Source organism: Sturnira hondurensis, unplaced genomic scaffold (assembly GCF_014824575.4).
Source record: "Sturnira hondurensis isolate 20B ecotype Veracruz unplaced genomic scaffold, ASM1482457v3 Scaffold0007208, whole genome shotgun sequence".
NCBI classification, from domain to species: domain Eukaryota; kingdom Metazoa; phylum Chordata; class Mammalia; order Chiroptera; family Phyllostomidae; genus Sturnira; species Sturnira hondurensis.
In genome coordinates this window covers 3,297,627-3,325,405 of record NW_028079839.1, presented here as the reverse complement: position 1 = coordinate 3,325,405, position 27,779 = coordinate 3,297,627, and the positions used below count along the sequence as shown (strand labels likewise).

Here is a 27,779-nt window from a genome sequence, read left to right as displayed (position 1 = left end):
CCGGCAGGTGCACAGCCAGGTGAAGACACCCCCGCCCAACAGGTACGTGGAGAGGGGAGGACAAGCACCCACCGGAAGGCTGAGAGGGGCCACTCGGTGCTTACAGACTGTTGGTGGCCTGGGGCTCATGGGGAGGCACCAGACGATACTGGGTAGGGGGAGGGGGACCGCACTGGCACTCCAGGGACAAGTCCAAGGCCAGGACGTCTTTCCCGGGGGCCTTCTGAAACTGCTTCTGTGCACCTGAAGGAGTGACCCCAGCAGCAGCCGCTGCTCAGCCGACATGAGGCCCTCCCAGGCTGTCCTTCCCATTCCTGACCAGGGACCAAGGGGGCTGAGTGCAGACCCAGGCCCCAGCACGCCAGCCGGCTCTCCTGGCTGCTGCTCACTTCCTGGGCCCCTCGGGCCTCCCGTGCTCCTCCAGCAAGGCTTCCGGGTGTCCTTGGCAAGTGTGGTCTCCATCCCTGCTCCTGGGGTGACTCGGGCGACCCTGGGGGCCGTGAAGGGGAGGCCAGCTGCCAGTTCCTTGCCCACCATCAACGCGGGCCCCTTGACTTGTGCCTGTTTTAGATATTGGGGTCCCCCTCACATGCTTTTGAAGAAAAGGCGTTGCTCCCACGGAATGCGCAGGGTGTGGGTGCTCAGGGCTGTGCCCAGTGTCTGCGGACTGCTGCACACTCCCATCTGCCCTTCTGCCCACACCGGTCGGCGCAGCGCGGCCGAGTCCTCCCTCGTGGCTGGCCGAGGCCCCAACATACCTGCAGTGGACCACGATGGGCCCGGCGTGCACGGGGTTGAGTGCCCTCACTTTCTTCAGGAACTTGAGCATCCCGATGGGGGTGAAAGGCACCCCGAAGTCAGGCCAACTGGTGAAATGCAGCTGACACACGAGCCGCGGGGCTTTGCAGCCGTCGGGCAGCTGCTGTGGGAGGGATGCGGAGATGTACGGGGCACAGGCATCCCCGCCCGGACCCCACCCGGTCATGGCAGCTGGGGACCTCCGGGCAGGGAGGGCCCTGTCCGGGGTGACACGGTGCCCGAAGCAGGGAAGCCCGATGCCCGCGGCCAGCCCTGGGCACCCACCACGGCTGTGCACAAGGGCAGGGGCGCAGAGCCCGCCGGCACGGGTCCCAGGACCAGGCTGGGCAGGCCCTGGGCAGCCAGCCGCATCCCGAAAGCCCGCCCAGGACTCCGGGGCCCCACGAGGAAGTGGGGTGGACACCTTCTTTGCCTGGGGTCCTGCCTGTCATTACCCACAGCACCCTTCCATGCCCCAGTGTCTGAATTGAGGGGAAGAGAGGACGCTGTTGGCCGACTTGCAGGAGACACCCCAGGCCCCCCTCAGAGCCACTTGGAGGTTGTCCCCAGAACCCACGAGTGTGCCCCAGACCACAGTGAGTCTGGTGTGTGTGTGCACATGCGCACACATGTACGAGTCTCTCGTGTGTGCATGCACACCTGCATGTGCACACCTGTTTTATCTGTGTCTCTGTGCACACGTGTGTGTTCTGTGCATGTGCCCATGTGTGTGCCCATGTGGGTCCGTGTGTATCTGTGTCTAGTGTGTATGCATGCGTGCAAGTGTGTGGGAGGCAGGCACACAGCAAGAACGGCAGGGCCCACTTCCCGTTTTACACTCCAGCTTCCAGAAACCTCAGACTGGAACGTCGCCACCTAACGACAATGACACCGGTCGCCCGCCTTTCACTCCCAGTAACAGGACCTCCCGTTGCTGCTGATTTTAACACGAAGCCTCTGCTCTATCTGCCCCCCCCACACACACAGGCAGCCTCGCTGAACGCCGCCTTAGAGCCCTTTGGGGGACAACCAGCAGGAAAGAACGAGGAAGTTTCAGATGTAACTTTGAAACTGTTAAAAAAACTGCACCTCGTGATTCCAGGGTGTGAAGTGGTACTATTACGGGGTGGGGGGCACCCCACCCCCAGCCCCGCCAACCGCCTCACTTCCCCCACCCACAACGCCCCCAGGGAGCCGGGAGCTTCCGGCACTATGGGAGGACTCGCGGGCACCTCCCCCCCGTAGCCCCACCCGCCGGGACCAGTGACACCATCCCGGTCCCCTTCCCACCCCGTCCTCATGTGGCACCTCCTCTGGCCTCAGCCCCCACTCAGCAACAGCAGCCGCAGGGCTGAGGAACGGGGAGCAAAGCCGGAGGGGGGGGATGTGATGCTGGAGGGAGGGGCGCAGCTCTCCACATTACGAATCGCACCCCTGGGTTCACTCTGGACACGCCCCCCCGTGGAGAAGTGCCTTCCCAGAGCGTCGGGCACGCCAGGCACTCACCGACTGGACGCAGAACTTGCGGACGGTGTAGTCCACCAGCGCCGTGCAGTCCTCCACGCGCACCCGGATGTGTCCATAGGTCCAGCAGCCCTGGTCCGGCCAGTACTGGCAACACTTCTCCTGCACGGGGCAGTCGGACAGATCGGGGCCGGTGGGCGTCTCTGGTCGCCCCGTCCCCATCCCCCCGCCATCACTGCAGCCGGGCCTCACACACACCGGGTTCCCACCACGCAGTGCTGGGGTCAATGGGGAAACTGAGGCCACACAGAGCTGTGCGTCCCCAAACACATCCCGTGGGTCTGGCAGGTGGCCCTGTCCAGCTCGGCTCCTAAATTCAGACCTGAGGTGCACCATGCCACTCTGCCGTCAAGGGCCACGAAGTCCCTCGTTTCTCCAGCGAGGACGGAGCTGGTGCGGTCACCGCAGGCCTGGCACACCTCCTGTCCCTTCCCACCCTCCTACCTACACAGGGCCCCCACCAGCTCTCAGGCACCCAGCACCTAACCAGTGGTCAGCCCTCCTGAGCACAGGGCGCCACGGAGGCAGAAGTTCTGCTCAACGCCAGTCTCTGGGAGGCAGCAGCTTCCTAAACCTTGGACAGTTCACCCGGAAACGGCCCACAGGGGTACAGCTAAGGGGTCAGTCACGAGGATTAATAATCCTACAACCCAGAAGGTGCCTTAGTGTTCGCTGGAGCCCAGCGCTTTGTGGGGTGACACCCATGGGACAACGTCCCCTCCTTACGCCCTGAGCCCGGGCCCTGGGTGTGTCTCTGAAGGGGTCCCCAGAGAAGCAACCGCCCAAAGGTGCTGGTGTGAGCCACTGTCAGCCTCCTGGGGCCCCCTCGGGCCCAGGCTGTGAACCCCCGCCCCCACCCCGGGCTCGGTGTGCACTGTGACGTGCCCTGGGCCTCCCGCCCCCACAGCGGGCGGGCCCACCCTGCCCACCAGGCCATGAGATGGCAGTTTCACAACGCCCAGCCAGGGCGAGCGCAGCAGAAGGGTGAGCAGGGAAGGAAAAGGGAACTCCGTTGAGAAACGATTCGATATGCAACGGGGCACAGCGGGTGCAGGAGCAGGCCCCCTCGCGTCACGGGGGTGGGACGATCCAGCGGGAGGCTTCCGAGTGACATCCCCCAGAAAACACCGGGCGGCAGCTGCTGCGGGGGCCAGGGGAGCTGGGGGCGGGCTCCGGCCCGCTCCTGCCAGGGCTCAGCGGGCTCCCCTAGCGCTGACAAGCCCTCCCCTCCCCCACCCCAGCCAGGCCATCGCGGGGGCCCTGCCCCAGCCTCCGCCCAGAGCACGGGCACCCTCCAGCCAACTGTCCCCAGGAACCCGCAGCTCCTCCGGGGAGAGAGGACGGCTCTGTCCCAGCTCCTGCGGCAGTAAAGCACAAGCCCCATCTGCCCCACCGGAAACAAACGTGGTTTCCTGCTGGCCGTGACAATGGCTCTGAGGCCACCTCAGTGCCTCTCGGCTGCTCCACCCCGGTACCCAGCCACCCGCCCCAAACATGGCTGGGCTGAGGGTCCAGGGATGGTTACTGCCGTCTCAGAGGGCTGCCCTTCCCCTGAGCCTTGGCCGAGCTGCCTGGGTGGGCTGGGGACAGGCCAGCTCACCCCCTGTGAGGAAGTGACAGAGGCTGGATCCGCCCCTCTGGGGCCTCATGTCCAGCCTGGTGTCCCCTGCCCAGCTGAGCCTTCCTCTCTGCCACTGTGGCCCGGGCCTTCAGGCCAAAACGCTCTAGAACAGTCTCCCCACCGTTCACAAGTCTCCCTGCAGTTCCCAGTCTGCCTTCCTTCTACAGCATGAGCTCATTTCACAACAGACAGACCCCCAAGGCCCCCCCGTGGCCCCCGCCTCAGCCAGCCCCTCGAGCCCCTGGCCTGGCTCTCTGGTGCATGTCTAGCTGTCCGGCCCTGGCGTGGGCACCCAAACAGGGGTCACAAAAGGACGCCCACCCCCCTGGCCCAAGTGCTTCTCCCAGGCTGGATTTGGTAAGACTCCTTCCAGTCTTTAGGGCCCAGCCCCGGCACCGGCCCTAAGTGAGCACCGAGGCTGGCACCCTGGCCTCTGCCCTCCCCGCCTCCCCACTGCAGCCACCTGATAATGCCGGTGGCTCTACAGGGCGGGTGTCCCTTTGCCCCAAGCGAAGGCCCAGCCTGGCTGGCTGGGCCTCTGGATGGAGCATGACGGCCCCCTTCTCTCTCCATTACTGTTTATGTCACCTGAGAGTCCACATTTGCCTGCTTTCTGCTTGGTGCCGGCCCTTCCCAGTGGGCTGTAAATTGCAGGAGGCAGGTAGCCCGCTGGCCAGCTGCTTACACTGCTGGCCCTGACCAGGCCAGGGCCGGCCCAAGGGCTTGCCTGTGGGGGAGATGAATCTGTGTCCCTTGCTTCTTTTGGGCGGTTTCAGGCCCTCACAATGCATGTTACTTTTTGCATTAGAAACAGCTAATTAAATACATCAGAACGATAAGTCGGCATCTGTTCAATGCATCTTATTTCTCATACGCTTTTGTCCAGTCTAGATGACAAGCGGGAAGTCACTCTTATGTATAGTCTGAGGCCCCATACGTCACATGCTCAACACAGTGAACATCAGACACGCTGAGCCCCCGCCAGCTGGGCACGACCCGGGGCTGAGAAAGAAAACCTTTCTGCCTTCGCCTCATCGTCTGCGACCGCCAGCTCTGCAGACGCAAAGGGGGCCGCACCCTAACCCAACAAGCTCCGAGGAGGCCAGCAGGGTGGACCTGAAAAGCTGGAGACCAGAAGTGACCACACAGGGCAAACATAAAAATCCCTAACTGTGACTGCGTCACCTTGACCGGAAGTCAGCCCGTCTGTCATCGTTTGGGGTCTAGATACCACACCCCTGGAATGTCAGTTGTCTCCCCCTTCTCCAGGCCCCGCAGGACAGGAGACCAGGGACCCCTCATTGTCACCTTGCCCCCCAACAGCTCTCTGAGTGCTGTGACATTAATTTCCAAGGTGACCGCACCCGCCATCGTACGGAAGGTGTGTTTCCCCGCACATCCGGGATGTGCTTTTCGCCCCATCCCAGAGATCTCGCCGTCTCGCCGTCTCCCGCCACCCTAACCGACCACCAGTGGATTTTTCGTCTCCTCCTTTGACTCTGAAATAAGCTGCCAAACCAGCTCGGGAGCGTTTTCTCAGTTCTTTGAGGTTCTGCTTCCCGGCAAACTCATGCAAATGCTCGACAGGTGCGGACATTTCTTATGTCAACAGCTACCTCGAACAGAATTATTTCAGGATAAAATGCCTTGGAGCCAGGGGGCGTATCTTTCCCTTCTGCAGTGATCAGGGAGAGAAATAGAAAAAGAAGCGGCGACACCCCTCCACACACGCACACACACGCACACGCACACACACACGACTATATCTCCCAGCGGCGGCAGCAGCAACGAGAAAGCACCCCCAGTCCCCGACTCACCTCTTTCCTCTCTTTCAGGTTTGTCAACATGACGATGGTTGAAGATTTCTGTTCCCAGATCATTCGCCAGAAGTCATTCACTGTTTCCTGCTTAGGGCCTGTGAGTGCAGGAGGGCCTCGGTCTCAGGCAGAGAGGCCGTGCAGGTCCCAGCCCCCAGCCCCCTGGCCTTCCGGCCCTGGACCGCTGTTCCCCCCACCCCCCAGCTCTGAGGCACAAAAGGGCTGGTGGGGCCTGTTCATACGCTACGGAAATTCAGAGCCAGTGGGCTGGGAGGGACACGCCAGTCACCCCACGCTCCCCACTGCCCCCCAGAGCTGGGTGGTCTGCAGGAAGCCAAGCCACTGCACCGAGGCAGGTGAATTCACAGGTAGCAACAAGCACTAAAAGGAGAGGGGGGTTGGCAGCTGCGTGTCCGAGTGGTTTGTGGCCCCTCCGTGTTGGTGGGTCTCAGAGCGTCAGCCCCCGCTCCAGAAGCTGACCCACAATGGGTGTGTGTGAGTGTGAATGTGTGCGAGTGTGCGAGTGTGCGAGTGTGTGAGATGAGAAAGTCACATGAAGGAGCTCACCTTGAGCTGCTATGAATTTATTCTTCTCTTTGTAACCCTAGAAAAATAAAATCAGGTTTATAATTTTCCAAAATTCTCTCTCCTGAAAAAGACCTTTTCACTGTCATGGGGAAAGCCATACAAGTCTGTGATGAAATGGCAGGAAAACACACACAGAAAAGTAAGACCAGGGTTCAGCAGGGACTACAGAAATGACAAGCTGCTTCGGTGCGTCTTTCTCCAGCCTCTTTCTCTGTGGACGCCTCTGAGACGCACCCACGGGCAGACATGCAGACAGACGCCCATATTTGTGATTGGGTTATATGCACAAACTCTCCTATATTGTATTGCTGTGCTAATGTAATAACTCATATTACAGATCTTTGAAGGATCAATTAAAATGGATCCGTCTTCATCCACCGTGTGTTGCTTTGCCGGGTCCCTCCTGTTCTATGTTGTCAGCAGACAAAGCTGTAGCGAACATTTGGGGGGCTTATGTTTCTAGAAAGTGAACCCCAGGACACAGACTCTAGTGGGAAGGGTGTGGATGCGGCTGTGCCATCTGCACGGTGGCCACACTGCCGGGCACGGCTGTGCCAGTTCCCATTCCCGGAGCCGGACGCACGGGTGCCCGCGGGTCGTGCGTGCTCGTCATGCTGGGCCAGGGCCGGGGTGACGGGGACTTACATCTATGTAGGAAGCGTTAATGTAGTCTGAACAGGGCGCTCCGTCCACTTGGCTCAAAACCACCCTGGTGTGGTCATCTGTTTGGAAAGAGCAACACGCATCAGGATAAGCCGGTCGTCACAGCCGCCACACACACTTCCACCTGCAGTGCTAAACTTGGCCGAAGGCATAGCTGGGTCTCCCCCGAAGGGCCCGGAGGGATGCGGGCAGAGGCGAGAAGCTGGGCGTCTGGCGGTGGCTGCCGGCCGCCACTCGGACATGGGCCCGCACAGCAGCGGCCGACTTCCGGGGACCCCAGGGCTGACCAGCACAGGTGCGCTCAGGGGAGCTGCTGGGGTCACTTTCCCGGGCTCTCCGGGGTCAGGGGATGACCGCCAGACAAGCAGACATTGGGGTCTGGGGTTTGGGGCTGCAGCCCCAGTTCTCATCCCTCAGGTCCGCCTCAGGGAGGAAGGTGTGCGGGACACGCAGACCCCTGGGCTTGACGGGCCACCTGCCTGGGCGATTCCGGCCTGGGGACAAGCAGCTTCCCAGGGTGGGAGGTGCTGTGCATGAGTGTGCAAGGTATGTGCGCAGTGAGTGTGGGTGAGAGTGTGTGATGTGTGTGTGTGCACGCGTGTGCGCACACTGGGGAGGTGCCCACCAGCCCCAGCAGTGGGTCTTTGTCTCTTCCGCCTTCGGGGCCTCACTCTCCACACGGAACGTCAAACACGTTCTGTGTCAGCGGTCAGTGTAGATAGACATCACCCAGGCTGCCTGACCACCACAAGTGTCTTCTGACTCGGGGAGAAAGCGGATGTTTCACGGAGCCCCTGACAGCACTGCGTCCTGGCCCGGGGCTGGGCGCCATGCGGTGGCTGGCGTCCTCAGGAGCGGGAACCCCGAGGCGCCCAGACTGGCTGGGCCGAGGGAAGCTGACTGTGGGGAGGGGGTCACCCCTGAGCAGGCTCGGGGCTGGGCGTGCAGTGGGTGCTTTGTGTGCGTCTGCAGCACTGATCAGCGAGTAATTCCCCATCTATGTCCCGGCTCAGTGTCCTCCTCGTGGGCATGGGACTGAAGTCACCGAGGGGGTGCCTGTGTGACAGGGGTCTGGGCATCGTGTCGTCGGACCAGCTCTGTCCTGCCACTCACAGAGGACAGGCCGGTGCAGTCCTCGGGGACACTGACAGCCCACACGGGGTGGTCAGGGTATCAAACCCCAAAGCACCAGCCTACTCGGACTGGACCACGAGGCCCTGTGCTCAGGGGCTGACCACCCTGAGGCAGAACGTGGGCATGGAGCCGGTTAAAATTAGTCAGAGAACTTGCACTTTGAGGACAGCTATAGAAGGCAGAAGGGAAAAAACAGACTTCTGATTAGGTCTAAAATCTTGTAGTTTCTAAGAGCTTCCCGTCTTTTTTATTCTAAAAAGTCACACTTCACCTTCAAAGCATTATTTCCTAACTTTACCAGCTGCAGGCATTTTCCCTGGAAACAGGGTACTTTCGCCTCTCGGCAGCCCTGCCCCAGGACACACCCGGCCTTGAGGCCTTACCTCTGTCCTCAGAGCTCGGGGCAGGGGGGCACATCCCTGGCCGGGCTCCCCCCACTTCCGGAGAGGCAGCTTGTAAATCCGGTCAGTTTGTAGCCAGTCTGAGTTTAGGGGAGACTGGGAGAGGCCAGGAAGGTGCCCAGGAAGGTGGGAGTTGGGCCCTGGCCCCTCTTCCTGCCTGTGGACCCTAAACCCACCCTGAGTCAGCCGGGTCTCTCTGGCCCCTGCACAGTGGCCCCTCACCCAGCTCACAAATGTCCTGGTCCCCAGCGGGGCCCAGGGCGTCTCTGGCCAACTTGAAAGAAGTCAGACACCCCTCCCAGTCAGCCTGTGTTTTACAGATGCCAAACACCAGATGCCACCCAGCGGGCTACCTCCAGGGCACATCCCAGGGTCTCCACGTCCCCATTCCGTCAACCCATCATCCTGCCAACATAAACCATGTCATGTCCTGGCACAGTCCCCCAGCCCTTGATGACCACTGGCAGTTTTCTCTGGCGAGGGGCTGCTGGGCTGGGAGGGGCTGAGGCAGACCCTCACGCCGGTGGCCAGAGAGGACTTACGGGGGGTGTGAGAAGAGCCTGTTCTGTCCCATCACACTTCAGACCCGCAGTAAAGGCTGGCCTCCTTCCGCAGTACAAGCGGAGAACTGCAGGGGCNGTCTCTGGCCAACTTGAAAGAAGTCAGACACCCCTCCCAGTCAGCCTGTGTTTTACAGATGCCAAACACCAGATGCCACCCAGCGGGCTACCTCCAGGGCACATCCCAGGGTCTCCATGTCCCCATTCCGTCAACCCATCATCCTGCCAACATAAACCATGTCATGTCCTGGCACAGTCCCCCAGCCCTTGATGACCACTGGCAGTTTTCTCTGGCGAGGGGCTGCTGGGCTGGGAGGGGCTGAGGCGGACCCTCACGCCGGTGGCCAGAGAGGACTTACGGGGGTGTGAGAAGAGCCTGTTCTGTCCCGTCACACTTCAGACCCGCAGTAAAGGCTGGCCTCCTTCCGCAGTACAAGCGGAGAACTGCAGGGGCCCACCCTCCTTCTCCTGGTCGGGGACCCTCGGGGAACAGGGCACCCTGTCTTGGGAGGAGGCAGGGGTGGGTGGGTGCAGGTAATTCCCACGCCTGGCCGTTCATTCCACTCCCATTAAAGGCCCACCAAAACTACTCTTACAGGAGAAAGCATTTGCTGGTTGAGAAATGTGGGTTAGGAACCAGGCCAAGTGCTTGGCCCAGAGGAGGGCTCCGACGTGTTCATATATTTTGCAGATGAGTGTGTGAATTAAACTCACTGACTTAACAGCCCAAACAGCCTGGTTGTTACTTGACACAAGTATTCCAAAGACCGCCAACCTCCTTCTGGTTCCCCCCCCAGCCGATGCAGCCCCCCCCCCCTATGGCCCAGCAGCAAAGCTACTTGATGCCATCTGCCAACCCCGGCCCCAGCGCCCCCGACAGCTCGGCCGCAGGGCCACAGCAGCCACCTGACCCCTCTCCCGGGGGCCCCCTGGCCTCCTCTATACCCACAGTGGGATGGGAGACATGTGTTTAATTGCTCTAGTTTCCCCTGGATCAGAGGGCGGGGGGCGGGGGGGGCGCTGCCTCACCTCACGTAAATTGGACATGTGCACAACGGGAACCGTTCTTCCTACCAGGGCCCGAGAACTCAGAGACCACAGCAATCGGGCGGCCCGCGGCCGCTCTCACCCGTGGAGCGGGCGCACCCACTTCTCACCCTGCGAACGCAACCAAGAGCCCCTCTCTGGAGCTGGCTCACGGGCGGGCTCCGAGGTCCCACGGACGGAGCGCCCACCCTGGGGCGGAGGCCTCGGGTCCCGGGCACAAACCCGATCTCAGGGGACTCCTGGAGGCCGCCAGACCATGGGCAAAGCTGACGACGGCGGGGAGGGGGGTCCGGGTGGAATGAGGACAGCGCACCCGTCCCGGGCCAGCTTTTACAAAGGCCTCGTGGAACTTCAGGTTCGTCTTGGCAGCAAGGCTGGCTACGAATGCCACTGCAGGGCCACAGCCCAGCCAGTCACGCCCTGGCCACACCTTCCAGCTCCCTGGCCCGCAGCTCCTTGAGTCCGTACTCTCCTGCCCGTGGCAGCCTTTAGCAGCTGTGGTTTAAATCAGGCTTATCGGAAAGTTCCCGCAACGTGGCCAAAGGCCTATAGGTTTCTTATTTGTCACTTCTGCCCTTGGTCCAGGGGACTTGCTGCTGGTGGCCACAGGCACTGAGTCCAAGAGAAGGAGATGCCAAGGGCCACCAGCTGCCCTGGCCGGGGCTCAGGATGGGGTGCAGTGCGGGCGGCCCCCGCGGGGCCCCAAGTCGGCCCAGGTCTACGTTAAGCACAGGCTCAGTGGCCAAAGCCTTACCAGCACGGGCCGTGTCCACGTGGCAGATGGGCGCAGAGACACCAGGGGGGAAGGCCGTGCTGGCGGGATTTCGATCTCCGGGCCACGGGCCCTCCTGCCACGACCTGGGACAAACACGCCCCCCCCAACCCCGGGGCCACAAGAGAATTCGGAGTTTCGTCAAAACGCCACCAATCATGCAAAACAAAGTAAAATCTTACTGGGAAGGATGTTGGGATATCTGTTTTTTTCTCTGTTTTCTTCTTTATTGGCCTGTTCAAAAGCTCCTTGCGTGTGTCCAGACGGCAGCGACTGGAAGAAAATGCAGAGTTAGCGTGAAAGGTGATGCCGACCAGTTCCTGTCACCTCATCAATGGTGACAGATCGCTGTTGGTCAATCGTGACAAATGCAGCCCACCCATGCAATGGGTTAATCACCGAACTTGATACTTCACGACCAGTTAGTCTGTAAACCTAAAACTGCCCTAAAATAGTCTATCAAAAATACGGAATTAAAAAGGAAGAAAATCCCCGAGAGGCCTCTGTTTTCCTTGGACGGTGCGGTGGCCACAGCGCCACAGCACAGTGGATGGCGGTGGCGGGCGGGACCTCCGAGGCGAGGAGGGACCTGCTCTGACCCCCCAGGCCCAGCCCGGCATCTGCCCCAGATGGAGATGGAGTGACAAGACCGGCTCCGTGGGCGGCACAGAATGTCCCTCAGGGTGACAGACACAAAGTGCTCGGGCACCTAACACAGGGCAGATTCCAAGCCAGGCAGCTGGGCAGGGCCAGCCCACGGGACAGCCCAGTGCTCTGTCCTGCCCACAGCCTGCCCGAGCCTCCCATCCCCTGGGCTCGCAGGGAGCGGGGGAGCGGGGACAGCTGGGGAGGGCCAGGCGTGAGGGTGCTTGCAGCAGTTGGTCCGTGACACCTGAGTCAGTGTCCAGCCATGTAACTGGCTGACGGGGTTTGTTTGTCCGTGGAGGTGAGATTTCATTGCTGTGAATGTGCCTGTGAGCCCATGTGTGTTCTCAGGGCAGGGCAGATGGCAGTGACCCCAGGAGAACAGACCAGGGGTCCGGTGGGGGCTGTCCCACACGCCTGGGGACGGCTCTAGCTTCTGCATTGTGCTGGGGCCCCTCCTGGTGGCACCTGCCCTGGGCCTTTCTCAGCCTTATCACTGGGTGGGGCCCCGGTGGTGGCTGGGCCGCCGGCTCTCGCAAGAACCTGGGCAAAGAGGGCATCTTCTCGGCCCAGAGGGCACACCCCTGAGAGATCTAATCTGGAGCCTGAACAGACATGGCTAGGACCGCGCTCGGCCACTTCAGGGCGCTGATGGCAACACCAGAAGTCACAGAAGCCGTCCTGAAAACACAGCCGCTCCAGCTCCCTTGGTGCACACCAGGCCGAGCTGGGCACACACCTCGCCTCTTCCACAGGTCACCCACGAAAACCCTCTGGGCGCGGGAAGCCCCCTCCTCCCCCGGAGGAGGAGGCCGAAGCGGAGACTCAGTGAGTCGCCCCAGCCCTCTCGGCTGACAGCAGGCAGAGCCGGGTAGGAGGTCCAGCGGGCTGCCGCCAGGACCCGCGGGGCTGACCCCGGGCGCCCTGCATGATCATCAAGCCCAGCTCTGCTCCGTCCAGCAGTACGCACACGTCCAAACAGGGGATCCACTTCTTTTACACTCGGCTGTCTCCCTCCACAGCTCTTGGGAGAGAAGTTTGAGGCAGTGGGCAAGAAGAGAGGGGGACTGGGGTTAGGGCCCACGCCGAGCGTGTCCCTCTGCGGACCCAAGAGGGGGCTGGTCCTGGCAGCTCGGCAGCTCTTAGCGGAGGGACGAGGCACAGATGTGGCTCAGGCCACGGCCATCCCCCACTTCAGAGGACAGCAGACTGGGGTCCACAGAGTCTCCTTATAAGCAGCTTGTCCAGGGTCCCCTGGAGCCAGGACCAGGTTCCATGCCACTAAACCCAAGTCCTGCACGGTCCCCTATGCCGTATCTCCATATGCCCTTGGCTGAGTGGAGGGACTCCTGCAGGGCCCGAGGGCAGGGCAATGCCGGGGGGCGGGGGGTGCGGGACAGTGAGGCCTCTGTCTGGGGAACCAAATCAAAAGGGGCCTCCCCAAGGTCTCGGGATTGGACATAAAATAATAGGCGGATGTAACATTTTAAAAAATCAAAATTAATGCCCCAAATCTGTCATGGCCACAATATCAAACTTGGAAGCCGGGGCACAATCAGCACGCGAGTGGTGACCAGCCACGCTGGAGCCTGGAGCGACCAGAGACATCAGTGGGCACCGCCCCGCTGGTGTTCACACACTGCTGCTCCGTCCTGCACAGACTGCTTGCATTCACTCGGATATTTTAGAATGCTGCACTAAAATACTCTTTATCCTGGTGACTCAGTGTTTCAGGGCCTCCTGAAAGTCTGCAGCTGGGCCGAGAGCCTCACCTGCCGGGCCCTCTTCCTGGCCCTGCTCCCTGCTCCTCGGTAGCTGCACGCACTTGAAACACGGCCGGGCAGGCGGGCTGTGACTCAGAGCCCTGCGCCAGCTTGGAGTCACAAGTGTTGCAGGGACAGACGTCACCAGGGGAAGTGGGACAAGAAGAGAGGGGGGAAGCCTTGTCACCAGAAACTTGGAGAGTTATTTCGAGAATGCATAACTAACTTCTCTTATCAGTCCGAGAGACTGAAAACAGAGTACCGCTCGGAGATGTCTTTCACTATGACCTAATTTCTCCAAAAAGGGGACACATTTGGAAACAATCCCAAGGAAGCGAGATAAAGGCAGATGAGGCTCGCACTAGGAAACAGGCAAAGTCCACTCAAATGTGCTGCCAAGTTCCCGGGCCCTCCTGGTGGCTTCCATGTGAAAAGTCACGTGTGTGCGGCGGGAGTCACGCCGTCCTTAGCTGTGTCGATTGCACAACACTCTGCTCCGCACGGAGTCCCGGTCTCAGCCTCACACTGGGGCTCTGAGGTCATCAAGGCAGGCGCCTGCCCGGCCCCCGCAGTTGAGGTGGAGCCCGGGCGAGTCAGCGCCCTGCCGGGGGCGCGTCCCAGCTCGTGCTCCACGTGCCGCCTGCAGCCACGTACAAAATGTGGGAGATGCAGGGCATGAACCCCAAGGGATAAACACCGAAGAGCAAACTCCAGCACGATACTTTCTAATGGCTGTCTCCCTGCCCATCTCCACATCTGCCTGTCTGTCTGTCTGTCCCTCTGTCTGATTCGCAATCACAGGACATTAAAGAGAAGAATCAGCAATGCCTGGGGAGGTGTCCTTGACGCATCCGTGTTTCTGGTGGAGAGTAAGTCGAACTACTTTGCTATCAGGGGGACTGGGCCCATTCGTGAAGTCCACCTCAGCCATTGCCACAACCAAGTTCGTGGAGGAAAGTCATCCCAGCAGCAGCTGCCGGTGAAAAATAGCAGGGACTCAGGTTGCACGGACTCAGATGGACCCCAAAGAGCACCCAAAGAGTGGTTGGCGCAGAGCCTGTATCCCTGGAGGCGCCCCCCCCCCCGCCATGCTACCTTGACCTTGGGATGGTGGCCAAGAGGAGGTGCGGCTCCTACCACACCCAGATTCCCAGGCTGTTGGGAGCTCCGTGGTTTTGCGTGAGAGACAGTCACACTATGGTCCCTCGGGGCCTGGTCTCCCAGGTCATCGAGACTACAGTGTGTCTGTCACACCAGGTTCCGGGGCACGGAGAACCCTTGGAGTGTGTGCGCTGGAAGGAGACTTCACAAACGTCTCACTCCATTGTCTCATCTCCTGAGTCGGGAATGAGCGCCAGTGGGGGGCACCGCAGCTGGAACACAGCTTCCCCAGACCCCCATTTTGGGGGGTCATGCTGGATGTGGGAGTCCTGAGCCTTTGAGATATTAACCGTAACCATCACACCCGTACATCCCGGTTCCCAACCACAGGCCAGGGGGACAGAGGGCCTGCGCCAACTCACATTGAACTCCTCCCGGAACCTCTTACACTCGTCGGCCGACCGCACTCGGATCTCCTCCTCCAGCTGCCCCACGGGGATGGGGAAGTACTTCTGGGGCCCGGACGGGGACCTGCTCAGGAGCATCACCCTCTGCTGCTCTGTGGGGTCGAGAGAAACACGGGGGCACTTAGCCACACTCCTGGGTGGGCGGTCCAGGACCCGGACTGACCTACACCATCCCCGGAGAAGTGACAGCCGGAGGGAGGGACATTCCTCTCTGGTCCCGTTGCCTGAGCAACGGAAGGCGGAGAACCGTGCCCTTTGGCACAGCTGCATCGTTGCACATCTGTGAGGGACGGGGGTCCCTACGGCGTCTTACCCGCTCTCACCCGCCGCAGACCACCCGCCTTCCCTCCTGCCCCATCCCTCCAAGGATGGCGGGAGCAGCCTCTGACTGCAGCTTTTCTCCAGGCTGGAAAGGGGGGGCACCCGCCCAGGTGTCTGGGTGTGCACGGGGGACGCAGCTGGCATATGAGCCCGGCTCAGTCTTGTGCTGTTTGTAACAAATGGCCCTGGTCACTGAAACCCCAGGAGCTCCCAGGGACGACCACCCTCGATTCTGGTTTTGGTGTTTTGGAGGGAGGGGTGGGCAAGGTAGGGGTGCATGGAAAAGGAGAGGGGTGACAGGCCTGCCAGCGAGTTCCCGGACCCAGTGCACCCCCAGTTTACGGTGAGAGGAGGAGAGACACCACTAGGCCCCGCTTCACCAGGTCGACCTCACCGAAGGCCCGCCCTTCCCGGGGAACTGCTCTGAAGCCCAGCCGGGAGCCGCCGCCAGGGCCCATTCCTACAACCCGAGGAGGCATCCGAATGAGCACTCCCGCCCCACCGGGCACACGCTCCTCCCTGCCCCTGGGGACTGGCAGGAAGGTGGCTCTGCAGGCCGTATTGTCATCCACCTGAGGGTCAGGCCCCAGGCACACACGTCAACTGTTGTCCTTCCAGAGGGTCCGTTGATGTGGATTTTCCTGCTGTCATCTCGGGGTCACTCAGCCACCCCCTAGGAGGCTCCCCAAACCGTGCAGCCTCCGGCAGCCAGCTGGCTGCAGGACGCTGTCACCACTGACAGGGACCAAGCTTTCACAGCATCTGCCCCACACACCTTTCTCAGCCACCTCTGGGCGCGGGAGAAAGGCAGTGTGCCTGTAAGTAGCTGCACTTGGCACCTCAGAGAGGTTGGAAATGCCTGCAGCCGACCAGATCCTCCCGGTTGAACACCCGGTGCTGGGCCCTAAACCAGCAGGTTTCCGGGGAGCCCTTGAGGACACTGGACCCAGAACCCCCCGTCTCACCTCAGACTCACTGAAAAATGCATGTCACGGCCCCGTGAAAAGGCAGGATGTGAACAGTGTCTCAGAAAAGCCACAAACCACCACGTTTCACATGTCTGTTTCCCACCAGAGGGAAAAGGAGGCGAGCTGGGACGTGGTGCCCCTCCAGGGGTGCTGCGCCAGCCTTTCGGCAGGGGAAGCGGGGCTGGAGGTGGTGGCCACGGAGGGGTGCGGCTGGACCTGCCAGGGTGCGTACCTTGCTCCTCCAGGATCCCGTTGGGCATCTTCTTGTCGTTGGCGCTGACTGTGGCCTTCCGGTGCTTCCTGAACCTGAGAGACAGGCACGTTAGGTTTTGGCACGGCGGGCCCTGAGCCCAGAGACCCGGGCGGTGGCACCCACCAGGTGAGCCGGGAGAAGCTGTTCCTGCTGCTCATGGCTGAGCCGCTGCCGCCCGACGCCCTCTGCCCCGTGGCCCACCGCCCTCTGCCCCTGGGCCCCACGCCCCGCCGTCATCACAGCCCGTGGGCGCTCATTTCCTCATCCGAGAGGACGGGCGAGTCAGCGCAGGACACTCCTACCTGAAGAAGTAGGCGGCCAGGGGCAGGAAGAGGAGGAGCAGCAACAGGGGCAGCAGCAGCCAGGCCAGCAGGGGCTGGGGGCCGGCGGCAGGGGGGCCTGGGGGCGGAAGTGGGGCCCCATCACGACCCACCCGAGTCTCGGCCGAGGGCTCGGGCGGTGGGGAGGGGCCCTGGGTAAGGGAGGCTCCCGGCACCGGACTGCACTCGAGAGTCCGCAAAGTGCCCCCACGAGCCCCTCTCCCCCACCCCAGAGCCACACCCCGCAGTGTGTGGAGTGGTCCTTCCCCACCAGCCCTTCTTCCTGGAGCCCACTGCACAGTTGACAAAGCCCCTCCTCCATCAGCCTTTCTTCCTGGGCAACAGCCCATCGTCCTTGTCCGTGGTGGCCACAACCCCCTCCCCACTTAACGAGCGGCGTGTTGACGCCAAGAAGAAAACTCGAGCTGAGGAGCCAGAGACCTGACTCATCCCAGGTCCCCTGGTGGGGGGCAGTGACCGAACAACATGAGTCCCCCTGGCCCCTACCCCCAGGTGGCCTGTTAGTCAGGGTTCCCAGGACTCCCACCTCTCCCCCTAATGGGGAGGACATGCTGGGGAGCTCCCAGGGCCCCAGAAGGGACCTCAGGGTGTGGGGTGCAGGCCAGCCCGGGGGCCGGTAGGAGGCCGCAGCCCCCGGGACCCGGCTCCCACCGCCCCGAGAAGCTCTGGCCTCCGGGCACCGTCCTCATCCTTCCTGCCTGTGCCCTTCGTGTCGCCAGGCTGACCTTCCTGGACCGGAAGGTGCCCCACCCCTGATGCAGTATAGCTGTCTCATGGCTGCCAGGACCTGCCTCCCAGGCCCAAACTCCAAGGGACTGGTGGCTGGACTGCCAGCTCCGGTCCACCTCCCCACCGCCCATCACATTGTCCTCTCCCCACCAAAATGTCCCTGCTCTCCAAGAAACACCTCAGAGGCCCCTTCCTCCAGGAAGCCCACTCAGCTTCCCTCTAGTGGGTCCAGCAGGGCCTCCAAGCAAAGGTCCTGTCTCCTGTAGTGAAAGGCCCTGTGGGCAACTGCCTTAGCTTGCATTCCAGGGGAGCCCCTCAAAGGCAGCCCTGGGGTGCTTGCACTTAGTATTCACAGAAGCACCAATCACCGCCCTGAGCCCAGCAGGGGCTCCCCACCCCTGCAGTCTCCCCTCACCTTGTGCCCCCTCCCTGTGAATGCTAAAAGTCATGATCTGCCCCCACCCCCGCCCGGAGCAGGTCACCCAACCTTCTACGCCCTGGCTCTCTGCAAGTGGTCAATGCATATGTCTCTAATAAAGGGCAGAATTTCCCTGACTCAAGTGACTGTCAGACGCAGCAGCACAGTACACTGAGGACCATTGGCCTGTGATTCGGAGGTGGCCCCAGCCACCGGAACTCTGCTGCCTCCAAGCCCCAATCCAGGACGTGCCGATGCCTCCCCCTGCTGGCTAGTGACGCTCACAGGCTCTGCTGCAGCTCAGGGCAAGAGAGCACCTGCCCAGGCCCCTGGGGGGGGGGGATGCCCTGTAGCAGAGCTCCCCTAGGGAGCCCACCTGGCCTGAGGCTTCCACACCTGTAGCTCTGCGAGCACCCTCCCTACCTGCCAGGGCCTTGCAGACAGCCCTGGCCCAGGCTACTGGGGAGAGAGGCCTGACACCGAGGACGGAGCTGGTCCAGGCCTGGAGAGGATGTGACCGCTCTGCACCCAGGAGTGGGCTCCGTCTCCGCCCGGCATTGTGGCCGCAGAGCCGGAAGGGTGCCCCTTCCTTTCGCTGCCGCGGACACGCCCACTTCTGCACCACGCGGGGTCAGACTGCCCACTCAGCCTCTGCCTGGCTGTGTCTGACTAGCCGGTTCTGGAGCCCGGCTGAGGATGCCCGGGAGCCTCAGGGGGACATCTGGGCCACAGACTGCCCACGGGGGGCCTCTCCCCGGGGTCTGCGGGGTCCAGCCTCCCCGCTCAGGCCGCCTGCAGGAAGGCCGCACTCACAGGCGTGGGGATTCCCTGGCACGCGCCCCGGGACAGGGAGGGGTGAACCAAGCAAGGCCCGGGACAGGGCTGCGTCCATGACAGGGGCCACAGATGACAGGGGCAGATGGGTCGCCCCACTCGGGTTCCCGCCCTTTGCCAGCAGCTGCCTCTGTTTTGGAGGGCAGAGGCCAGGCAGGCATGCGGCGGGGGCGGGGCAGGCCCAGTGAGGTAAACCGGGTGTCCGCCCAGTCTGAGAAAGGGCCGCCTCTCTGCCCACTCTTCCTAATTTGGCAAAGGAAGGAATCTTCATTTTTACGTAAAGCTATCTGATGTTTAACTATTCGTAAGTAATTCAACCTAAAGACAATTTTGGAAAACCAGGTGGGCCAGAAAAAAACCTCTGCAGCCCGGGCAGTGGCCCTCCACGCTGATTTGCTCCAGAGAGGCAGGGGGGTGGGGTCTAAGAGGAAATCCCGGAGTGGTTTTTTGTTTCTTTTCACACCGGTGGGGCCCCGCCTGCGGGGGAGGGGCGCCCAGCCAGTCGCTGGCAGCAGCCGGGTCTCCCCATTTCCTCCCCAGGGGTGCTCCAAGTCAAGTGTGTGTGATGTTCACACAAATTTTGTGCACACACACACTGCAAAGCCCATAACTTACATACATTCTGGTCCTGGAAATTGAAGTTATGGGCTTGAGTGTGAGTTTCAACCTTTTTCATCTCATGGCACGCATCAGCTAATGACTAAAATTCTGTGGCACACCAAAATACAGGTTCTGGCAGAAATAACGCCACTGAGTGTGATGGGTAGGGGATGCGAGTGTCTCGCACGAGGTGGACAGCAATTCTGAACATTTCACCTAAAATGTCGCACGGTGTGCTTGAGTATGACATTGTTACATTACAGAATTTCATGCTGGTGATCTTGAAATAAAATATTTTTATGTAATAAAAAGGAAGCATTATATATTTTTGCTGATCTGACAAAAAAGGTATAATTTTTATTGTTTTACACAAAATATTAATATTAATTACCTACCCTTTTTGCTCCAAGGGGACTTTTTAAAAAGTCAGGTGTCTATAAGTGTATATAAGGACTTCTAATACCAAGAATTAACCAATCAGGTGCAATGCAACTGACCGATTAGATGTAACTCTATTATATTAACCTATGTATTTGTGGTTCAAGACAGGGCGTTCATACTGGCCGGCCACTACTGTGTTTGCTGTTGTCATTTTTTAATATGACAATCTAAGGCAAAAGAGGTCATTGCCCCTGACTAAGTAGTCACATATTGCAGGTTTTAAAAATTCCTGCCTTGCCAGGGTTGAAAAATCGCTGCCTCAGGCCAGGCATCTGCACAGCAAGGCTCTGGGGGAGGGGCTGTGGGCGGGTGGGGACCGCCCCTTGGTTGGCTCCTCCCCCAGAACAGCCCCCTGTGAGGCCCTGAGGAGGCGGCCACTGGGTCTCCTTGTCCCTGTCTCGTTGACCCGGCGTTTCTGGAGAGCCCTGATCAGTGTTAAGGAGGGGCGAGAACAGAATGCTGAGCCCCGTGCACCTGCCACCCAGCTTTCTTAGCAGGGCCAGGTCAAGCACCTTCCTTCGTAGCCCCGCCTACCTCCTGCCCCCACTCCAGTCTCAAGTGGCTCCTAGGCATCCTTTCCTATCAGGAACACTCTCACAGTACCTGTCTCTACAAGCAAGGACTCTTATTTTAAAACACCAACCTAACCGCTAAACCAACAGCTTGTCTCAAAATATTAACGATAGTTTCTGCATTCATCTCAACTGCTAGGTCCGCGTTGAAACGCCCCAGGCTGGCTGCAATGTTCGCTCATGGTTGGGCTGGTCTGAGGGGTTCCCGCGTGGGGTTCCATCTGCCGCCTCCCGCATGCAGCGCTCGCTGCAGTGAACCAGGAACAACCGGCTTTTTTCCTGGCCTGCCTGTTTTTATGGGCGGCAAACGTTCAAAGCCAACCACAAAGCCAACCACACCTTCCTCCGCCCCCTCAGCCACGCCATCACCCTGAAGGCCCCTGGGCCCGGGGGGGAGCAGGGGTGGCAAGGGTGGGGAAGGTTGTGAGGGCGGCCCAGAGGAGGCAGTGGGCCCTTACCTGAGGTCGTGGAGGTCCAGTTGCTGTCCGCCGGGGTGGTCTCGTTGACGGTGAACGCCCCAGCCAGCAGCAAGCTAACACCTGCCAGCAGGAGCGGGCAGAAGGGCTCCATGGCGAACCTGGAAGAGGCAAGACAGGTTCAGGGGACTCACCCTCCCCCAAGGTGGGCGTGCACCGTGTGGCAGATGTCGGGCGCCCAGAGAGCGCTGCTCGGCCCCTCCGAGTGTGGGAGAGGGGTCCCCGGACCACGGTGGGCACAGCCAGCACTGCGCCTTAGGGCACGCCAGGCCCAAGACTCCCGGAGGCACCCCCAGGATCTCCAAGTACCAGCAACCTGGATTAGTGTCCCTTTGTGCCCGTGTGCCTGTTCAGAGGGACAGGACAGCGGCGGGGGAGGCAAACAAGGGCCTGGAGGTGCCTGGAGGGAGAAACTCCAAAAACACTGCAAGGTCCAGGATTCTGAGGAGCAGCCCCTCAGACCCGCGGTCACCACCACTTCTCGATTCCACATGACAACCACCTGTTCGACAGCGGAGGGCCCACCGTGACACCGGCTCTCCCAGTGTCTGGGCCTCTCGAAGCCCAGAGAAGGATCGGTCCCCAGGGGCAGAATCACTGGCTCAGGAAGGAGCTGGGTCAGCGAGCCCACGGTCACAGAGCTGGGGGCCGGCCCATTGGTGCAAGGTCCTTCTCTGCTGTCCCCAGGCCACACCTCAGCCCAGGTCCCCCAGTCCTCATTCCCAGGGCAGGCCTCAGCTGTCTCCCTCCTGAGCCGAGTGGACAGGTCCCCAACGTTGCAGCCCCAGGCCCTCCACCTCCCGCACTCCGGCCCAGCCCTCTGGCTGCATCAAAAAAAAAAATCTGCTCCACATTCTACGTGTGAGTAACTGACAGAGGAACTGACTGGATGAGAAGTGCTTGCCCAATACGACCCTGAGATGCAGAACTCCTCGTTGAGACACTTTTCCCATCACACGCACTAATTTGAAAATGCTCCTCACCCAAAGTCAACCCATCTCAGAGGAGGCCGAGACCTCCCTCGTCCTGCGTCGGGCACCATGTGATTTGCCTGTGTGACCAGCAGAGGGCGGCAACCCTCGCAGAATTCAAACGCATCTCACTATCTGAGTCCCCTAACTGGAGTGATTACATTCTGAGACCAACGGCCACCAGCCGGTCCCTGGACACGCGCCCTCGAAGGGCTCACACTGGCTACCTGACAAGCACAGATCTGAGTCAGCACAACAATAATTCGAGAAACAGGAGTTAACTCCATCTCGAATTTCAGCCACTTTATTTAATCAATTTCTTGTGCGCTCACAAACCCTAAGAACGGTTGGGGCACAGAGTACGTTGGATCTCCAGACCGAGATGATGGACGCAGCGTGCTCCCAGCCAGGCGGCCTTGCCCTTCACTCCCAGCGGAAGCCAGCCAGCGGCCACTCCAACTAGAATGGCCCTTTTATTCCATGCGATGCCTTTTCAATGCTCTTTGGAGGAGAGCTGCTCTGGATTGGTCGAGCGGCCTGACTCCAGACGTCCCACGGGCCCCATGGCCCCTCTCATCCTTGGTGCGGCCACCTGTGGGCTGGCTTGCCGCAGGTGCCCTATCAGTGCTGCGGGACAGTGACAGTCCCCAAGCACCACGGAGAAAGCCAGCAACTTAGAGAAGGACCGGTCCTTCCTCAGAGTCCCCAACAGGGAGCCGCTGAGTCTGGTCCCGAGGGGTCCTCAGCCTGTGGCATGGGTGCTGCCCTATCTCCAGCTCAGAGGCCAGGTCACTAGGTGGCTTCAGCATGAAGCATCTCGAGTCGATTCAAATTGGGCACCACACAGCCACCCGGCCGGGCTCAGTGAGGAGCCCAGGGGACAAGGACAGACTGGCCTGGTCTTATCTCTGCCTCCCCGGAATTTGCCATCAAGAGGCAGGTGGCCCTGGAGCCACAGGACGTGTCGTGTAGGACCCAGAGGGGGAAGCACATCCCAGGGGTCACTGTGACCAGGGCAGGAGGAAGCCCCCTCTTGGGGGCCAGCTGCTTGAAGTGGATCAGGAGGGCCATCCTTCCTGGGGGAGGCCTCGGAGGCAGGCAGGGGAAAGCCCAAGTGTGGGCGTGGCCAGGGCCAGGGGTGTGGCCAGGGCCTGGGATACAGTAGGAAGGGCATGATGGTGGAGGGGCACCAGGCCAGATCCCAGAGGGTCTCTGGGTCCCCTGGGTCGGGGCTTCTTCCCCAAGCAGATCCCTCCCCTTCCAGCCTGGGGCTCCCACTCTGTGAGCAAAGGGACCAAAAGCTGGCTGTGGGAGCCCTGTCCTTCTGGCCCCCAGCTCTAGTGGGTCACTCAGCCATGCTGGGTGCCAGGGACCTGGAGCAGAACATGCTGCCCCTTCCGTGGGCTCTGCAACCTGCCCACGTGTGGGGGGCAGAGGCAGGGCCAAGCACACTGAGCACCCTGTTCCCACAGCCTTTGCCGGGAAACGCCGGTCACAGTGACCTTCAGAGGCCGCTGGAGAAAGAGACCGGCGGGGCACTTGCAGCCCGGGCAGGGGGCGGGGGAGGCTGGGGGGTTAATTCCCGTGTGGCTGCTTGTGTGCCCACAAGAGAGGCCGCTGCCCTCCCGGACACACCCACTTGCTTAGCCGCAGGTGGCAACTACTACTCATTTCCTCCTGAGTCTGAAAATGTGGTGAGAAAGTCCACCTCTCCTTTCTGGAAGGTTCTGTGAATAATGTATTCAACAGGGTGGCTAGTGGGCCTCAGTGTCCCCAGGAATTCAAGGGCTCAGTTGTCAGTGTCCGGGCTCACAGCCTCTGGTCTCTGGGGCACACGGGGGCCCAGGCCCCAGCCACCGTCCGAACTGCCCGAGGCCACACTGCTGTCTCTCTGCGTGGGAGAACTGCCCGAGGCCACACTGCTTGTCTCTCTGTGCAAGGCTGTCAGGGGTCTGCACTTCTGGGAGAGACACAGAGGCCAAGAGGACTGTGCCCCCCAGTGCCTCCCCCTGACAGCCTTGCACACCTGTCCCCTGCTTCGTCTAGGAGGGGGTCGCTGGGGGCTGTGCCTCTGGTCCCAACTAGGGCCTCTCTCACCCAGGCCTTTTCAGTGGGGGGCAGAGGCAAGAAGGGAAGGACTAAGCATTGCCCCCTTTGAAGGGTCTCAGACAGGTTACAGGGCCCTTCAGGCCCACCCGTGGCCCTGCAGAATGTGAGTGCAAATGCAGGGCTGCCCGCGTGCCCCCAACAAGGCCCGGACCGCCGCCGTCTCCGCCACAGCCTTGCACGGACCCTGCCCAGCCCCCCCCCCGGCCCCCGAGTTTCCGCAGTCCGGGCCAAAGGCAGAGCCAAACCCTGTTGTCTACTGACCAGTCCCTCAGGTCAGATACACTCCTGGACATCTGCGGGGTGTGAGTCTCTGAGGGTGAATTCTGGGGCTCGGGGTGCCCCTCCACCCTGCAGGCTGCCATGAGAGGACGGTGCTCAGAAGATGGCCATCTCGGGCAGATGCTGGGCCTGAGACAGCGCAGGAGGGACGGCACTGGCTCTCCGCCCCTCCCTCACCAGGCTCCCGCGCCACCCTCCCAGCCTCCGAGCAGCGGAAGCCAGGGTGCCGGGCCTCTGGGGCCCAGGAGTCTGGCCCTAATGCCACCCTGCTCTTTCCCATAAAACCAGGACACCATTATTCACAGGGCAAGATTAGTATCTTCCTACCGTTAGGGACGAACAAAACTCAAAGCACAAAGATACGCTTTCTTGGCAAAGGAGAAACTAATCCAGGTTCCCCGGCCGCCCCCTCCCCGCCCAGCTCCAGGTGTGAATAAGCTCATGGGCGCGAGAGATTGGAATAACAGCAGTGAAACCCCCCCAGCAGTGAAAGGTGCAGAGTCAGCACATTCCAGCGTCTGCACTGCCCTGCTGCCTTCTTGAAGAAGGTTTTGCTCCTTAAAAAGATGCGAAGAACCTGCTTTTGACCTGAGCTGGCGAAGGTTGGAGCTTAATCGCTGTTGAACAAAGGTGATTGCACACATGTGGTGTAAAACCATCCAAACAGTGTTACAAGGAGGCTGGCAGAGCCGTCCCTGGGGTAGGACAGGAAAAGGACAAAGACCGGACCGAGAGAAATGACCGTCTCCACAGTCTGGCTGGCTGTCACCAGGCAGGAGCCTGTACGGCCCATGGTGTCCCCCAGGGTCCCCTCATCTGACCTCCCTCTGACAGCCGACCAGAGAGGACAGGGTAGGGCGGAGACACTGAGGTGCCCGCCCCCCACCCCCAGCTCTCAGGGTGGCCGGAGCCAACTCCTGGGCTCTGCAGGGGTCGGGCCGTGGGGCTGCCCACGGAGCACGCATGCCTCCACACGAGAGGTTCCATCGGGTTCCCTCAGGAGCACAGAACGCTCAGGGCTCGGGAGGCTGAGCTCTGAGTGCCCCCGGACAGTTATACCGGTGGAATTACCAGGGGCAGGGAGACGGATGCCCACCTCTCTCTGTACACCTGCCCCCCACTCACCATACACACTGGCCAGGTGTGTCCAAGCATGTTGGGTGTCCCTGGGGAAATACATGGACTTCCCAGGGGAAGGGGTGACCAGGGGAGCTCCCACATTCCCAGCAGCAGGTCCTGAGGGAAAGCCCAGCCGGACACCCAGGGCTCTGCAGATGGCGCTGCCCTTGGACCTACAAGGGGGACAGGTCTTCTGAGTAGAAGGTGCTGTCACCTGCAGGTCAGCAAGGGGCCCTGTGGCCCCCTGAGCAGCCGTGGCCCCCGAGGTGATGGGGTGTCTGCCAGGAGCATCCTTGCCTGACCGCGAAGACGCCGCCTCTTCCCTCCCTCGCTCCCCTGTGCGTCCCTCACTGAACGACAGTTAACTCACCCCTGCCGCCCCCAGCCCTGGGACCACTGGGTCCCAACCACGCTGGAACTGGGCCAGAAACTTTAATACAGCGACAATTCAGGAAACACAGTTCCCCCCTGGGTGGGGGGGAACCGTGCGTGGTAAGGGAGACAGCTTCCTGGACCAGAGAACCCCACTTCGGTTTCGTGCTTCCTCTCATTACGCGAGCACCGAGTGACAGTGACAGTTCTTCCTAAAGGACAGACGAGGGGTGGAGATTATCGTCACCAGGCAGACCTGATCGAATCACAGATAAGTAACTGGGCATCACCAGGCCTCAGAGACACAAGGACCCTGTCATACAACAGAAAGTCTCCATGGACCCGAGAGAAGAGCGCCCGGGGGAAAAAACGGTTTTCAAAAGGGTCCCAGATGCTCTCGGCTGCTTTGCAACCTCACCTGAGCCCTGGTACAGGTGAGGTGAGCCCTGGCACGGGTGAGGTGAGCCCTGGCACAGGTGAGCCAAGCCCTGGCACAGGTGAGGTGAGCCCTGGCACGGGTGAGGTGAGCCCTGGCACAGGTGAGCCAAGCCCTGGCACAGGTGAGGTGAGCCCTGGCACGGGTGAGCTGACCCTGGCACAGGTGAGGTGAGCCCTGGCACAGGTGAGCCGAGCCCTGGCACAGGTGAGGTGAGCCCTGGCATGGGTGAGCTGACCCTGGCACAGGTGAGCACAGGCTCTGTCATCCTGGAGGATGGAACGCTTGCGTCTGAAGAGCTGCTGGCCGAGTGGAGGAAGCAGCCGAGTCTGAGAGGGCCTCTGGGTCCGGGTTAGGCTTCCTCTCAGCATGGGAAGAACGGGCCGTTCTGGAAGCGGACCTAGTGGGCTCTCCTCTCTCGGGTCACCGGGGCCCCCTGGACTCCCTCCTGCGTCTCCGAGATCCCCGGGACAAGCTTTCTGAAAGATTCAGAGGGGACACAGCTCTGGGGCGGGGGGCCGGGGCACCAATGCCAGGGCCGCAGAGTGATGGGTGAGACAGTAATTTAGAAGTGCAAGATCATTAGCGGTCAGCTCCTTAGGAAAACTTCTCTTCAGCACAGCTCATGACTCTCCCTCTTAATTTGGGGAACTAAACAAAATAAAATGAGCTCATGCAATAACGCTGAAAGCTCATTTCGCCAGCTCAACACCACGGCGATATTTTTAGAAGACACGCGTTGCGTGCTTCCAGACGCAGAGAGGGCAGGTCTGCGCCTCACCGGCAGCGGCTGCTCTGCGCTCACTCTGCAGCGGCTGCGGACCCGGCCTGGTGCGCGGGCTGCCTGGAGTCAAGTCTCGGCCAGGCGACCCTTCTGCTTGGGAAGGTCAACAGAAGGGGACACGGTGACTGAGCATCTTGATCCACTCACATTTTTCCCCTAACAAGTGGGCACTTTGTCCCCCGCGGGGAAGCAGTGGCCACACGACCTTTAATTTTGGGTTCTCTCTTGTCCGTGTGTCACGTGATTCTTCTGTTTGGGGGTCAAGGGAGACGAGGTGGGGGGCTGTGTGTAAGGGGGGCACGGAGGCTGCGTGGAGAAGCCTCGGGTCGGCAGGGAGCCCGCGAGATCGGGGGCGGGAGGTCTGGCTTCCACTCCCATGTCCACTTCCACGCCTGATGCATCGCTCCCTCCAGTGGGCAGAGCTTTCCGCTTCTCCATTCAAGAACAGGAGTGATCTGGGTGGATGGCTGCCGTCTGGAGGAATGAGGGCACGCCCGCCTGGGGGAGAAGTGGGGCCTGCTGGCTCAGCCTGTGCAAAAATCTGACTGGTCTCCCGGAATCTCAGGTTACCGCACAGGGAAAAGGGTAGGTGGCAGTGGGTCTGACGTGTCCGTGGGCTCGTCTGTGGGCAGGCGATCCAATGGAACGTCACTGCATCCTTAGCTGCCCCGCCTGGTGCCAGGCACAGGGTCCGGGGACGAGCGCGGGGGAGGCCGCATCACAGGGAAGGACAGCGGTCCCGAGCTCCGCGTCCCCACTGGGTGCTCCGCGTCCCCACTGGGTGCTCCGCCGGCCCCTTTCCCTCATGCCCGCAGAGCAACAGAGAACGGGACCTTGGCTTCGAAGAACTCGGGA

The 27,779-nt window shown here is 61.0% G+C and overlaps 1 protein-coding gene across 7 annotated transcripts in view; it reads right to left on the bottom strand.

The window, feature by feature from the left end:
* The window catches only part of PTPRE (protein tyrosine phosphatase receptor type E), a 120,808-nt gene that overhangs the window by 10,046 nt on the left and 82,983 nt on the right, over nt 1-27,779 (bottom strand). For 4 of the 7 annotated variants that reach the window (XM_037051199.1, XM_037051201.1, XM_037051200.1 and 1 more), the window contains 10 exons: nt 20,837-20,955; nt 16,746-16,842; nt 16,423-16,496; nt 14,857-14,993; nt 11,108-11,198; nt 6,994-7,070; nt 6,328-6,364; nt 5,761-5,858; nt 2,305-2,424; nt 759-922 (listed from right to left, as the gene is read on the bottom strand). In XM_037051199.1, the coding sequence (XP_036907094.1) occupies nt 759-922; nt 2,305-2,424; nt 5,761-5,858; nt 6,328-6,364; nt 6,994-7,070; nt 11,108-11,198; nt 14,857-14,993; nt 16,423-16,496; nt 16,746-16,842; nt 20,837-20,948 (1,007 nt within the window). In that variant the 5' untranslated portion in view covers nt 20,949-20,955. Of the gene's footprint in view, nt 1-758; nt 923-2,304; nt 2,425-5,760; nt 5,859-6,327; nt 6,365-6,993; nt 7,071-11,107; nt 11,199-14,856; nt 14,994-16,422; nt 16,497-16,566; nt 16,692-16,745; nt 16,843-20,836; nt 20,956-25,338; nt 25,358-27,779 lie in introns of those variants that run through there. The other 3 variants (XM_037051203.1, XM_037051204.1, XM_037051205.1) reach the window with 3 other exon arrangements.